General features: G+C 36.3%; 1 protein-coding gene across 1 annotated transcript in view; it reads right to left on the bottom strand.

Moving 5' to 3' along the window:
- Positions 1-283: 283 nt before the first annotated feature.
- The window catches only part of LCA5 (lebercilin LCA5), a 75003-nt gene continuing 59818 nt past the window's right edge, over positions 284-15468 (bottom strand). The window contains exons 4-8 of the mRNA XM_032651895.1: positions 15303-15440; positions 14287-14383; positions 13434-13576; positions 10749-10881; positions 284-3020 (exon numbers count right to left, since the gene is read on the bottom strand). Coding sequence (XP_032507786.1) covers positions 2161-3020; positions 10749-10881; positions 13434-13576; positions 14287-14383; positions 15303-15440 — 1371 coding nt within the window. The 3' untranslated portion in view covers positions 284-2160. The remainder of the gene's footprint in view (positions 3021-10748; positions 10882-13433; positions 13577-14286; positions 14384-15302; positions 15441-15468) is intronic.

Genomic DNA, 15468 nt, shown 5'->3' with positions numbered 1-15468 from the left:
ATTTTGATTCAGTCTAGTCCCCCTTACCGCCGCCTTTTAATATTATAAGCAACATAAGCCGTTATGACAGCTATGAATCGTGAAAGAATTCATTAAGACTATAATTATCTGATAAGGCTAAGCATACTGTCTAACCCGACGTAGGGCAGATTCATCTACTTCAACTAAAAATACTGAATAGGAAAATTTAAAAAGGTGAATAATGAAATAAAAACCCTGCAGGTCCTATTTCCACTATATATTTCCCAAGTGACCTTAAGGAAGGTACCATTCAAACAAAGAGTCAGTGTGTTTTACATGTTTATTAGTAAGAGTTCTGAGTGCAAATAAATTTAACTTGACATTTAGGGGAAAAAAAAGTTATTCACTAAGGTTTGTTCATAAAAACTTGTTCTGTATAATCTCCAATTTTAACGCTTAAGACCATAATGCTAAGCCTATAACTTAATTTTAGGTTTAATTTAATAATTCTGCCTTATTGCATCTGGTTAAAAAGACTAGAAAACATCAGGTAGAAAAAAGCAAGAGACTAACTAAAATGACCTGAATATAAAACTTTACTAAAGGACTTTTTACAAAAGCCTTTAGAACAAAAAAACCCTAAAAATTAGAATACTTTTGGCTGAAAAATTAGCAGCTGTGAACAAAATTAACAGTACATAATATTTTATCAAGAACTCCACTACAATATTGTGGTTTACGTATATTAGAATGATTTACAATATACTAAATGCTTATTTATATCAGTCATAGAAAACTTTATTAAAAAATTTTTAATATAGTTTAGCACTTTTGAGAGATTCAGTTCCCAGTAAATAACAGGAACACAATTTAGAAGATGCCAGGTGGTAACATCTTTTCATTAGAGACCTAACCAGGTCAGTCTTGTCAAAGAATTATGAAATTATATTCAATAATAAGCATTTATAAGAACTCAAGATAAAACAGTAACTCTAGTCCCCTCATCAGTATGTATGCTTGGCATGAGAAATCATACTATGAGCAAATATGTAGTAAATTCTTGAAAACAACAGTTCACTTTAGAATAAGTGCCCATCAACATTATTTATTCTTCCCCTGACACACTATTTCCACCACTCTTCATCTGAACTGTGTTTTCTCCTTGGTTGGTGGTGTATTACTGTTTCTTAAAGACCAGTCATGCCCAGCATAATCCAAGGTCATCAACTCCTTTGCAGCTGACATGAGCTACAAACAGCAGAAGACCAAACACTTTTCAACAGAAAATCGACCACCCTACTCCGCAAGGCAGGAGCCCCATCTCTTAAACAACTTTTACCAAGGTTGCTTTAAAATCAGCCCTGTAAGTCCAATAGTATCACACTATCGTTATCTCTTTGGTTTGACAGTAAGTTCAAATCTTAAAAGTACGTATTAAAATTTCCTAGTTACGTTACTCTGGAAACATAATTGAGTTGAAAATCTTGCTATTTTGGGATGAAATTTCTTCTGTTCCGTGTATTTGATATGAACTCTCACATCTAGTCACTGAGATATAAAAAGCGTAGGAGATCAAGAAGACGAATTACTGATGACACTGCACCCAAGCCTCTGGGAGCCATGACAGGGAACTGTCCACCCAAACAAACATCTTCTGAATTCAACCTAATGTATTAGCACAGTTGTAGGTAAGTGATTTAACGAGACTCTGTAATTGGGAAATGAGTGGCATTTAACTGTGGTTGCTTCCAGAGGAATGGGAAGTCCCCATGTTGTCACTGTTCCACTTAAGAGTACCCTCAGCCTTGCCACACTTCCCAACAGAGCCTCTCACTCTTCATTTCCATTCGACAATCAGCAGGAAGACTGTATTTAGCTCAGAGAGGACAGGGCCAAAAATTAAATAAATAAATAAATAGGGTGGAGTAAAACTCCCCACTGAGCTGATTCAGAGGTAAAACCTATTTGTAAAAAGAAAGTAAGATGCATGTCTATTTTCGGTTTCAGTCAAAAGAGTATGCTTCATTCTTGGCAAACTAGCTATGCGGTGTGATATGATCTTTTTATTTCCGCTGTATTTATACTTTAAAAACTATTGCTTAATAAGGACTTAATATTTATTAAAAACTCTTTATAATAAAATAAATACTGTATTGAAACATTTTAATATTTACAATTGGAAAAAATATATACTGTCAGTCATCTCAGTGCTACTTCTTCAATTTCATCTTCTACAGAATCACCTTTTACTGCTGGTTTATTGTTTGCATGTTTTAATTGGTGTCTATTTGGATTAAAACTTCTTCCTTTGCTGAAGAAAAAGTCATCGTCATCATCATATTCCCTACCCCTGCTGCTTTTATCCCCAGGGAGAAAATTTAGAGGGTCAAAGTCTCCATTGGTGGCAGCCAGAGAATTTGGGTCACTGCTTTTAGAGGAAATGCTGCTGCCGCCACTGGCACCAAATAGCTGTTCCATCAGATTAGCTTTTTTCTCTTTTCTTGTAATTAAATCGACACTGTCTTTACTAAATTTCTCTATATTGTTTCTTTGGAAATCCAAAAGGCTACTCTTGTGGCTAACTGGACTTGACTTGCCTAATGTTTTCGCAAATGAAGGCACATAGCTACCAAATGCAAGCCCATCTGGAGAGGCTGGTTTTCTGATACTGCCTGGATTCTCACCATCGCCTTTTGTACTGAAAAGACTGATGTCTTGCAAATGATGCCCATTAAATAGTCTCTCCGAGGATTCAAAGAATGTGTGTGTTTTGGGGTTTCTCTCTGGGGAGCGCGGCTTTGATTCCAAATCACGAAGCAATGGCAGAGAAGGATATTTTAGATTCCGAGAACCTTGGAGTTCTCTGCTGATTTCATTCAGTTTAGCAAGTAGCATTTCTCTCTTCAGCCTTTCTTCTTCCTCTTCTTCCAATTTATCAGTATTTTGAATGTGGTAGGTTTCCATTCGGTATCTTCCAGTTTCCAACACTGGCTTTTCTTCTCTCTCCAACAAAGATGTCTTTTCCTTTTGCTTTTTAGCAAGTTCTTCTCTTTCCCGCTCTGTATGAAATCAAATATGAAAACTCAACTCTCATCTTTTACAAAGCAATAGCTTTACCTAATTTGTGTATGATCGCTACAGTGAGGGTGGACACCATAAATTTCACTTTTATACTTGATATTTAGGGTTTCAAAAAATAATATATACTTAATATATATTTAAGAGTCACAATTATAGAAAAAATTTTGTTCTTCAAGTTAGGGGTGAGAAAGAAGGTTCTCTGCCTATTTTTTATACCTAATAGTGTGCTGTACACTGAATGGAGGATGGTGGGATGGGTGGAGCAAAAACTTTGAAAATAAATTGAACATTTGGATGTCATACTCTGAGAGGGACACAACATCACTTATGTAGTGTTCTGACAGAAGATGCAATAACCTGAATTTAATTAAAAGAAAACTTCAGATAAACCCCAAACAAGAAACATTTTATTAAAAAAAGGGGTCGGTGTTCATGAAAAATATGTTAATCTCACAAAATATTTTTAAAAGGCTGAGTAGCTGTTTTAGATGAAAGGAGACTGAAAAGATATGAGAACTAAATGCAATTCATGATCACATCCTAAAGGGAAGAAAATGCGGAGACGGCGAGGAAGATGGCAGACAAGTAAGACGCAGAAATCACCTTCCTCCCCACAAATACATCAGAAATACATCTACACGTGGAACAACTCCTACAGAACACCTACTGAACGCTGGCAGAAGACCCCAGACCTCCCAAAAGACTCGAATGGTGATTGGTGTCTGAAGCAGGCGGGAGGGCAGTCGCAAAGGACCGAGCCCTGGACCCGTGGAATCTGATGCCATCTCCAGCCATGTGGATGAAAGGCTCTTGGTGCTGCAGCCAGGAATCAGTGCTGTGCCTCTGAGGTGGCAGAGCCAACTTCAGGACACTGGTCCACAAGAGACCTCCCAGCTCCACATAATATCAAATGGCGAAAATCTCCCAGAGATCTCCATCTCAACACCAGCACCCAGCTTCACTCAACGACCAGCAAGCTACAGTGCTGGACACCCTATGCCAAACAACTAGCAAGACAGGAACACAACCCCACCCATTAGCAGAGAGGCTGCCTAAAATCATAATAAGTCCACAGACACCCCAAAACACACCACCAGACGTGGACCTGCCCACCAGAGAGACAAGATCCAGCCTCATCCACCAGAACACAGGCACTAGTCCCCTCCACCAGGAAGACTACACAACACACTGAACCAACCTTAGCCACTGGGGACAGACACCAAAAAACAACGGGAACTACGAACCTGCAGCCTGCAAAAAGGAGACCCCAAACACAGTAAGATAAGCAAAATGAGAAGACAGAAAATCACACTGCAGATGAAGGAGCAAGATAAAAACCCACCAGACCTAACAAATGAAGAGGAAATAGGCAGTCTACCTGAAAAAGAATTCAGAATAATTATAGTAAAGATGATCCAAAATCTTGGAAATAGAATAGACAAAATGCAAGAAACACTTAACAAGGACCTAGAAGAACTAAAGATGAAACAAACAACGATGAACAGCACAATAAATGAAATGAAAAATAAGATGGGATCAATAGCAGAATAACTGAGGCAGAAGAACGGATAAATGACCTGGAAGATAAAATAGTGGAAATAACTACTGCAGAGCAGAATAAAGAAAAAAGAATGAAAAGAACTGAGGACAGTCTCAGAGACCTCTGGGACAACATCAAACGCACCAACATTCGAATTATAGGGGATCCAGAAGAAGAAGAGAAAAAGAAAGGGACTGAGAAAATATGTGAAGAGATTAGAGTTGAAAACTTCCCTAATATGGGAAAGGAAATAGTTAATCAAGTCCAGGAAGCACAGAGAGTCCCATACAAGATAAATCCAAGGAGAAATACACCAAGACACATATTAATCAAACTGTCAAAAATTAAATACAAAGAAAGCATATTAAAAGCAGCAAGGGAAAAACAACAAATAACACACAAGGGAATCCCCATAAGGTTAACAGCTGATCTTTCAGCAGAAACTCTGCAAACCAGAAGGGAATGGCAGGACATACTGAAAGTGATGAAGGAGAAAAACCTGAAACCAAGATTACTCTACCCAGCAAGGATCTCATTCAGATTTGATGGAGAAATTAAAACCTCTACAGATAAGCAAAAGCTGAGAGAGTTCAGCACCACCAAACCAGCTTTACAACAAATGCTAAAGGAACTTCTCTAGACAAGAAACACAAGAGAAGGAAAAGACCTACAATAACGAACCCAAAACAATTAGGAAAATGGGAATAGGAACATACATATCAATAATTACCTTAAATGTAAATGGCCTAAATGCTCCCACGAAAAGACACAGATTGGCTGAATGGATACAAAAACAAGACCCATATATATGCTGTCTACAAGAGACCCACTTCAGACCTAGAGACACATACAGACTGAAAGTGAGGGGATGGAAAAAGATATGCCATGCAAATGGAAACCATAAGAAAGCTGGAGTAGCAGTTCTCATATCAGACAAAATAGACTTTAAAATAAAGACTATTAGAAGAGACAAAGAAGAACAATAATGATCACGGGATCGATCCAAGAAGATATAACAATTGTAAATATTTATGCACCCAACATAGGAGCACCTCAATACATAAGGCAAATACTAACAGCCATAAAAGGGGAAATCAACAGTAACACATTCATAGTAGGGAACTTGAACACCCCACTTTCACCAAAGAACAGATCATCCAAAATGAAAATAAATAAGGAAACACAAGCTTTAAATGATACATTAAACAAGATGGACTTAATTGATATTTATAGGACACTCCATCCAAAAACAACACAATACATATTTTTCTCAAGTGCCCATGGAACATTCTCCAGGATAGATCATATCTTGGGTCACAAATCAAGCCTTGGTAAATTTAAGAAAATTGAAATTGTATCAAGTATCTTTGCTGACCACAACGCTATGAGACTAGATATCAATTACAGGAAAAGATCTGTAAAAAATACAAACACACGGAGGCTAAACAATACAGTACTTAATAACCAAGTGATCACTGAAGAAATCAAAGAGGAAATTAAAAAATACCTAGAAACAAATGACAGTGGAGATACGATGACCCAAAACCTATGGGATGCAGCAAAAGCAGTTCTAAAAGGGAAGTTTATAGCAATACAAGCCCAACTTAAGAAACAGGAAACATCTCGAATTAACAACCTAACCTTGCACCTAAAGCAATTAGAGAAAGAAGAACAAAAAAACCCCAAAGTTAGCAGAAGGAAAGAAATCAAAAATATCAGATCAGAAATAAATGAAAAAGAAATGAAGGAAACGATAGCAAAGATCAATAAAACTAAAAGCTGCTTCTTTGAGAAGATAAACAAAATAGACAAACCATTAGCCAGACTCATCAAGAAAAAAAGGGAGAAGACTCAAATCAATAGAATTAGAAACGAAACAGGAGAGGTAACAACTGACACTGCAGAAATACAAAAGATCATGAGAGGTTACTACAAGCAACTCTATGCCAATAAGATGGACAACCTGGAAGAAATGGACAAATTCTTAGAAATGCACAACCTGCCAAGACTGAATCAGGAAGAAATAGAAAATATGAACAGACCAATCACAAGCACTGAAATTGAAACTGTGATTAAAAATCTTCCAACAAACAAAAGCCCAGGACCAGATGGCTTCACAGGCGAATTCTATCAAACATTTAGAGAAGAGCTAACACCTATCCTTCTCAAACTCTTCCAAAATATAGCAGAGGGAGGAACACTCCCAAATTCCTTCTACGAGGCCACCACCACCTTGATACCAAAACCAGACAAGGATGTCACAAAGAAAGAAAACTACAGGCCAATATCACTGGTGAACACAGATGCAAAAATCCTCAACAAAATACTAGCAAACAGAATCCAACAGCACATTAAAAGGATCATACACCATGATCAAGTGGGGTTTATTCCAGAAATGCAAGGATTCTTCAATATACACAAATCAATCAATGTGATACACAACATTAACAAATTGAAGGAGAAAAACCATATGATCATCTCAATAGATGCAGAGAAAGCTTTCAACAAAATTCAACACCCATTTATGATAAAAACCCTGCAGAAAGTAGGCATAGAGGGAACTTTCCTCAACATAATAAAGGCCATAAATGACAAACCCACAGCCAACATCATCCTCAATGGTGAAAAACTGAAAGCATTTCCACTAAGATCAGGAACAAGACAAGGTTGCCCACTCTCACCACTCTTATTCAACATAGTTTTGGAAGTTTTAGCCACAGCAATCAGAGAAGAAAAGGAAATAAAAGGAATCCAAATCTGAAAAGAAGAAGTAAAGCTGTCACTGTTAGCAGATGACATGATACTATACACAGAGAATCCTAAAGATGCTACCAGAAAACTACTAGAGCTACTCAATGAATTTGATAAAGTAGCAGGATACAAAATTAATGCACAGAAATCTCTGGCATTCCTATACACTAATGATGAAAAATCTGAAAGTGAAATCAAGAAAACACTCCCATTTACCATTGCAACAAAAAGAATAAAATATCTAGGAATAAACCTACCTAAGGAGACAAAAGACCTGTATGCAGAAAATTATAAGACACACTGATGAAAGAAATTAAAGATGATACAAATAGATGGAGAGATATACCATGTTCTTGGATTGGAAGAATCAACATTGTGAAAATCACTCTACTACCCAAAGCAATCTACAGATTCAATGCAATCCCTATCAAACTACCACTGGCATTTTTCACAGAACTAGAACAAAAAATTTCACAATTTGTATGGAAACACAAAAGACCCCGAATAGCCAAAGCAATCTTGAGAACGAAAAACGGAGCTGGAGGAATCAGGCTCCCTGACTTCAGACTATACTACAAAGCGACAGTAATCAAGACAGTATGGTACTGGCACAAAGACAGAAATATAGATCAATGGAACAGGATAGGAAGTCCAGAGATAAACCCACGCACATATGGTCACCTTATCTTTGATAAAGGAGGCAGGAATGTACAGTGGAGAAAGGACAGCCTCTTCAATAAGTGGTGCTGGGAAAACTGGACAGGTACATGTAAAAGCATGAGATTAGATCACTCCCTAACACCATACACAAAAATAAGCTCAAAATGGATTAAAGACCTAAATGTAAGGCCAGACACTATCAAACTCTTAGAGGAAAACATAGGCAGAACACTCTATGACATAAATCACAGCAAGGTCCTTTTTGACCCACCTCCTAGAGAAATGGAAATAAAAACAAAAATAAACAAATGGGACCTAATGAAACTTCAAAGCTTTTGCACAGCAAAGGAAACCATAAACAAGACCAAAAGACAACCCTCAGAATGGGAGAAAATATTTGCAAATGAAGCAACTGACAAAGGATTAATTTCCAAAATTTACAAGCAGCTCATGCAGCTCAATAACAAAAAAACAAACAACCCAATCCAAAAATGGGCAGAAGACCTAAATAGACATTTATCCAAAGAAGATATACAGACTGCCAACAAACACATGAAAGAATGCTCAACATCATTAATCATTAGAGAAATGCAAATCAAAACTACAATGAGATATCATCTCACACCAGTCAGAATGGCCATCATCAAAAAATCTAGAAACAATAAATGCTGCAGAGGGTGTGGAGAAAAGGGAACACTCTTGCACTGCTGGTGGGAGTGTGAATTGGTTCAGCCACTATGGAGAACAGTATGGAGGTTCCTTAAAAAACTACAAATAGAACTACCATATGACCCAGCAATCCCACTACTGGGCATATACCCTGAGAAAACCATAATTCAAAAAGAGTCATGTACCAAAATGTTCATTGCAGCTCTATTTACAATAGCCCGGAGATGGAGACAACCTAAGTGCTCATCATCGGATGAGTGGATAAAGAAGATGTGGCACATATATACAATGGAATATTACTCAGCCATAAAAAGAAACGAAATTGAGCTCTTTGTAATGAGGTGGATAGACCTAGAGTCTGTCATACAGAGTGAAGTAAGTCAGAAAGAGAAAGACAAATACCGTATGCTAACACATATATATGGAATTTAAGAGGAAAAAAAATGTCATGAAGAACCTAGGGGTAAGACAGGAATAAAGACACAGATCTACTGGAGAACGGACTTGAGGATATGGGGAGGGGGAAGGGTGAGCTGCGACAAAGCGAGAGAGAGGCATGGACATATATACACTACCAAACATAAGGTAGATAGCTAGTGGGAAGCAGCCGCATAGCACAGGGAGATCAGCTCAGTGCTTTGTGACCGCCTGGAGGGGTGGGATAGGGAGGGAGACACAAGAGGGAAGAGATATGGGAACATATGTATATGCATAACTGATTCACTTTGTTATAAAGCAGAAACTAAGACACCATTGTAAAGCAATTATACCCCAATAAAGATGTTAAAAAAAAAAAAGGGAAGAAAATGCTATAAAGGACAATACTGGGTCAACTGACAAAACAGTACTGTGGACTGCAGATTGGAGAAATGTGTTGTATCAAAGTTAACTTTCCTGAAGTTAAACTACACTGGAATGATAGAAGAGAATGTCCTTATCTTGGAGAAATACATATGAAAGTATTTTAGGATATGGCCATGAAGTATACAACTTACTCTTACGTGGTTCTCTGGCTATTATTGCCACTTTACTATAATTCTGAAAGGATTTCTAAATGAAAAAACTAAAAATATTAAACATGTAAGGACACTATGCATTTGGTAACTTTATAAATGGCACGTATTTCTCACTGATAATCAGATCATTCCACACAGACTCCAGGAAAAAAAAAAATCAGTCAAAAATGACAAAGAAGTGATAGTCTTCTGCTACTTTATTCCTTTTCCTGGTTCCTAGACAGAACTGACCATAATACCTATTTTCTACTCTATAGTTTAATATGTTGCAAGTGTCTTCCTTTGTGGTTTAGCCAACATTGACATAAATGTGGCTTCTATTTCAACTGTTAGATGGTTTTAAATACACACACAAAAATATACATACTCTAAGCAATAATTAGGTCATGATTTTTTGTTAACTTTAAGGGAAAAACAGTATTTCTCTGTAAGCAGCTAATACATAATTAATAAAATACATGCAAAGGATTAGAGTCTGGGATCCTTCTCGCTTATACCTTTAAGACATTTTATCCAAATGAAAATGGATTTATTCCTGAACTTCATTTCCAGTACCTGAAACTATGTGAATTGGTTCACTAAACTTCCACATTAATGGTTTAATATGTTAAAGATTTATTTTATATATTAAAACTGAAGAAAAATTATAGGAATATATTCAAGGCCTCACAATTCATTGATTTTAATGTTTGGGCTTGTCTACAGACTAGACAGGCTCAAGGTCAAGCCAATAAACAGGGTTGTCTTTCAGTTATCTCTTCATCAGGCTTTAGTTATACATAAAGAATTTTTTCCCCTTTCAAATGAATTCTACTTTATCTGAATTTTCTGAAGGTAACTTGTTTCTATCCCCTAATCCCAAATAGCAACTTACAGTCTTCATTCTTTTTCTGTCCTTAGTAACTTCATTCAAACGTTTCTGACTGCTTGATAGACTCCCCCCCACCACTGTAACAACCTTTTCTTGTTCTGTATAACCAGTTCACTGTTCAGCTGGAAGATATTAGGGGATATTAACCCTTTCTTTTCCAAGGGATGCTGACTTATCACTTGCTTAAACTCTTTCTTACCATCCTCCAGCTTCTCAGCCTCCTGTTTCACAGCATGGAGTCCTTGATCTTTAACAAATTTGTCTTCTCTTTCCACAATTGGGTTTAGAATCCCTGCTTCTTCATGATCATCTCTCCCTTGAGATTCCAGATCCTATTATACATTTTTTTAAATGCAAGTTCACATGCAGGAAAAGGGGGGGAAAGCAATTTAAATATCATAGATTTATCTCCCATTAAGCACAATCCCAACTGTTAGAAATTAAAGCAAATTTTCCATTTCTAAAGCAGCAAGCTACAAGTTACCACCTTTGAAAGATTTTCAAAAGCACACAAGATTATTTCTTACTTTAGTTAAAATTTTTAAAGAGGCATTTGGAAAACATATCAGAACCAATATAATGGAAGCAAAGCCAATGCCCTACATAAAATTCTTAAGAGACAAGTATCAGAAGTATCCTTACCGGGCTTCCTTGGTGGCACAGTGGTTAAGAATCCACCAGCCAATGCAGGGGACACAGGTTCGAGCCCTGGTCTGGGAGGATCTCACATGCCGCAGAGCAACTAGGCCTGTGCGCCACAGCTACTGAGCCTGCATTCTAGAGCCCACAAGCCACAACTACTGAAGCCCACGCACCTAGAGCCCATGCTCCGCAACAAGAGAAGACACCGCAATGAGAAGCCTGCGACTGCAACAAAGAGTAGCCCCCGCTCGCTGCAACTAGAGAAAGCCTGCACGCAGCAACGAAGACCCAACACAGCCAAAAATAAATGTTTATTTAAAAAAAAAGAGGCATCCTTACTTTGCATATTTCACAACAAAATCTGATGAATTCAGTTAACCAATAAAGGCTATTCATCAACTATTAAAGGCCAAGTGATACGGTGTTGAGCTGTAACACCGGCAGCGACAATGGCATAGAATCTTTCAAGTTTATACTATGCCCAAGGTCTCCAATTAATAAATCTTACAATATTTAAATCAAATAAAAATGTAAACTTAAAATTTATTGTTTCTTATGGTCCCTTTCACGTGTGTGTGTAATTTTTCTTAATAAAAGTAAAATTTATTACTAGTGGATTTGTAGAGAATTGTCTCCTAGTATCCATTTTCCCCTTCTTCCTTTTTGTTACAGAATCCCTTAAGTTTTAGCAGAGCACAGCGCTGCCTAACTGGAGACCACATTTGCTAGCCTCCCCTGCAGCTAGACAGAACCAGTGGAACGTGAGTGGACGTATGTATGCAACTTCTGATCACATTTATAAAAACAAAAGCTGCTTGCCCTCCACTTCCTCATTCCTCCTTCTCCCAGGTATGATAAGACAACTGCAACCACACAGATGTGGTTACATGCTTCATGATCGAAAAACAATGAGATAGAGAATGGCTACCATGGAACAAAGGTGTCTACCTATTCTGGGGACTACCCACTGACCTTCAGTTTATTACAAGAGAAAGAATCTTATCTCTTGCTTGAGCCACTGTATTCTGGGTCTCTTTCCAATAGCAACAGCCTATACTTTTACTAACAGAGCTCCCATTTGCTGGGACCCCTCAAAGTGACAGGATTAGTCTTAAGGGCTTTATAAACTTCATGATTAGTTATTACCACAACCCTGAAGGGTAACCCACCCTTGTTTTATAGATTAGGAAACTGAGGCTCCAACAAGTCACACAAGTCACTAAAATGTTAGAACTGTAATTTAATTAAAACACTAACTGCTAACTCCAGGGCTATATCCTCTTTCACTATATCAGGTTGCTGCTTCTGCTGAATCTTATAAAGGGCAAATTTTTTAACCCTTCTAAAATTAAGAATTACTTTGCTATTCCACACTTTGCCTTTTCAAAAAAAAAAAAAAATTAACATGACCTAGTCTCAAGGATTTGTAAATATAGGAAGAAACACACTTAGCAGATACAGCTAACTTATCTAAATTGTAAAACAAAAACAAAATAAAGGAAAAAAACAAAACAAAACTAGAGTACACACAGGAATCAATTCAGTCCACACACAGGAGGTGATCTCAGGATCCCTGGGATACTTACAAGTAGTATCAAAAATACAGCATTATATGAAATATGCAGGATCCCTCGTATATTGTTTTCTTTAGAGTTTCAACTGTAAACACTAAAGATAAAACCCTATTAGAGAAAAGGACCTTCCAGTACTCAGTATGAGTCCTTTTAAATGAAGATGCAACACAGGCCTCCTGAATTCCACTCTAATTTGAATGATATAAAGTCAGAGTCCACTGCAATTACTTTGCTCGACATTCAGCTAAACTATAAAATTCTCTTACATAGGAAGCCAAAAAAATTAAATGTAGTCAAATTCTAACAAATCATTTGAAAGCTACTGTAACTTGCTATTATACATAAAAGCCAGAAGGATTTTTAGAGACGATCTGGTAAGAGACATATAAGGTAAGAAACTTAGATAATTTTCTTTTCTTCTTCCTCCAACCTAGAGAGTACAACTGACATTTCTGAAGCATCTGAAAGATGCAGTGTTAACTAAGAGTCAATCCAAAGGAGTTTAATAAAATGCACAGATGTTATCTCTTTCCCTGTAAAAGGCTAGTTGCATATTTATACAGCTATGGCACTAGCTTCATTGCTGAAATTTTTAAATGTTTGATATTGTGCATTTAGGAATAACTTCAAACCTAGAGTTTCATACCTAATCATATTGCTAAACTCACCAAAGAAAGACGTTCAGGTTCTTTCCGTTTGTTTTCATAACACATAACTGTTTGTGGTGTTATAGGATATTCCTCCAGCTCGAAGTCTTCACTGGTTTGTACTTCTTTTGTACACTGGTTTGTAAAATCACTCTGGCATGCAGCTACCATGAAAATTATAAAAGAATTTTTCTAATCGTATTGAACAGTGCTAAGATATATGGAATTCAATTGGTATATGTTCACCCTCTAAATGAGAAAATGCACGTTTCTCAGCTCCATGACTACTCACTATTACTGTTTTTATTTCTAGGATTTACTGGCAATTTTGTCATTTGAGGACAACTCTGAGGGATAAATCAATCTATTAAACTTTTACAAAGTTTATGTTTTTAACTTTTTGCAAACCAGAGAAGAAGGAAATTATACTTTTGTTTTTTGAAAAAGAATATGCATAAAAATAGCAAAGTATTTATGAGTGAAATGAAATGACAGCTGGGATTTGCTTTAAAGTACTCCAGAAAAAAAGTAGAAAAAATAGGTGAAATAAAATTAGTAAAATGTATAACTGTTAAAGGTGGTGATACATAAATAAAGGTTTATCATACTATAATCTCCTGTTTAGGGTATGCTTATAGTTTTTCATAAAAGTTTAGAAAAATAAGTTATAATTAGGAAAAACATTTTAATTATGTAAAACATAACTGTAATGACCTCAAGGGAAAAAACTGAGAAAGTGAAAGGATTTCTGAAAAGTACCTATAAGGAAATCTATTTCAATAAAGTTCTTTCCCTTCATCTTCCTTCTACTTCAAAATTAATTTATTTTATTATTAATAACTACAATGTTTTTCAACAATAATAACTACTATACCATTTTTTTTTGATGTAATTTCTTTTTCTTTCTTTGGAGAAGCCTTTGGCAGACGATTAGAATATATGTTTTTTAAGTCCAGTTCTCTCTCCTTTTCCTGAAAACAAACCCAACACAATTAAGAATGTAGAGTCTCAGTTTAAAATAAAACAAAAATCCTCATCTTTTCAACTGGTATTTTCCTCACCAAATTGGAATATACCTAAGTTCAGCTTCCCTTTGTAACTACCAATTATAGAAAGGAATGTCTTTAGGACATTTAGGTTACGGTAGAGCAATGATTCTCCATTGAAAGTCCAATATGCACTAGCAGTCATGAAAATCAGAATAAGGCAAAATTCATTTTCTACCCACTCCTACGTGATATAGTAATGTCTTCAACTGACTTCCAGGCTTAGCCACACAAAGAATTTAATTAGCATCTCTCAAATGTGGGTTCCAAATTAATGGCGAGTTAAAAATTAGACCATTTTTTAAAACACAAGTGTTCTTCACCACTTTGCAGCTATGGCTTTCTCTTAGAACTTGATTAACAAAATGAAAATTCTATGCAAGATAATGCACAAACACTTAATGTTGCACAAAATTTCAACCCATCAATGACCTCTGGATAGAATTAAGAACACCTACTTTAACAGAATTAATTAATTCTAATGCTTCTTCTAAACACTGTGAAAAGGAAGGGCAGTATTTGGAACAACTTTAAAAATAATCAATCATGGGGTTATCTGAGGAAGAACACTGAGCTATTCAACCGTGCAACACAGAAAAACTCTAGTTCCCATAACTTTCTTGCAGGATTTTATAACTTTTTTCAGTTATATCATTCCTATTAGTGTATCTAATGTCTCATTTTAACAAATATTTTCTTTATAAGTGCCAAAGAAAATATTAGAATTTTGTAAATGATATGGTACCAAAGTTCCAAATATAAATGATAACAATGTTTTAAAATAAAGTCTTCATCTAATATATAACATAGGGAGAAATGATGCCATTTAAAATAAAATGCTTACCTTTAATTTGTGATGTAGTTGTTGTAGCTCATTTTGAAGAATTTTGTTTTCATCATGAGCCTCATATGCCCTTTTCCTTTCAGCAAGCAACTGTCGCTGGAAACTGTTAGTACTTAGCTCAAGGTTTCTTGATAGTTCCTATGGTATGTGTATAAATACGTTAAAA

Source organism: Phocoena sinus, chromosome 12 (genome assembly GCF_008692025.1).
Source record: "Phocoena sinus isolate mPhoSin1 chromosome 12, mPhoSin1.pri, whole genome shotgun sequence".
NCBI classification, from domain to species: Eukaryota; Metazoa; Chordata; class Mammalia; order Artiodactyla; family Phocoenidae; genus Phocoena; species Phocoena sinus.
This window is presented reverse-complemented; position numbering and strand designations above follow the sequence as displayed.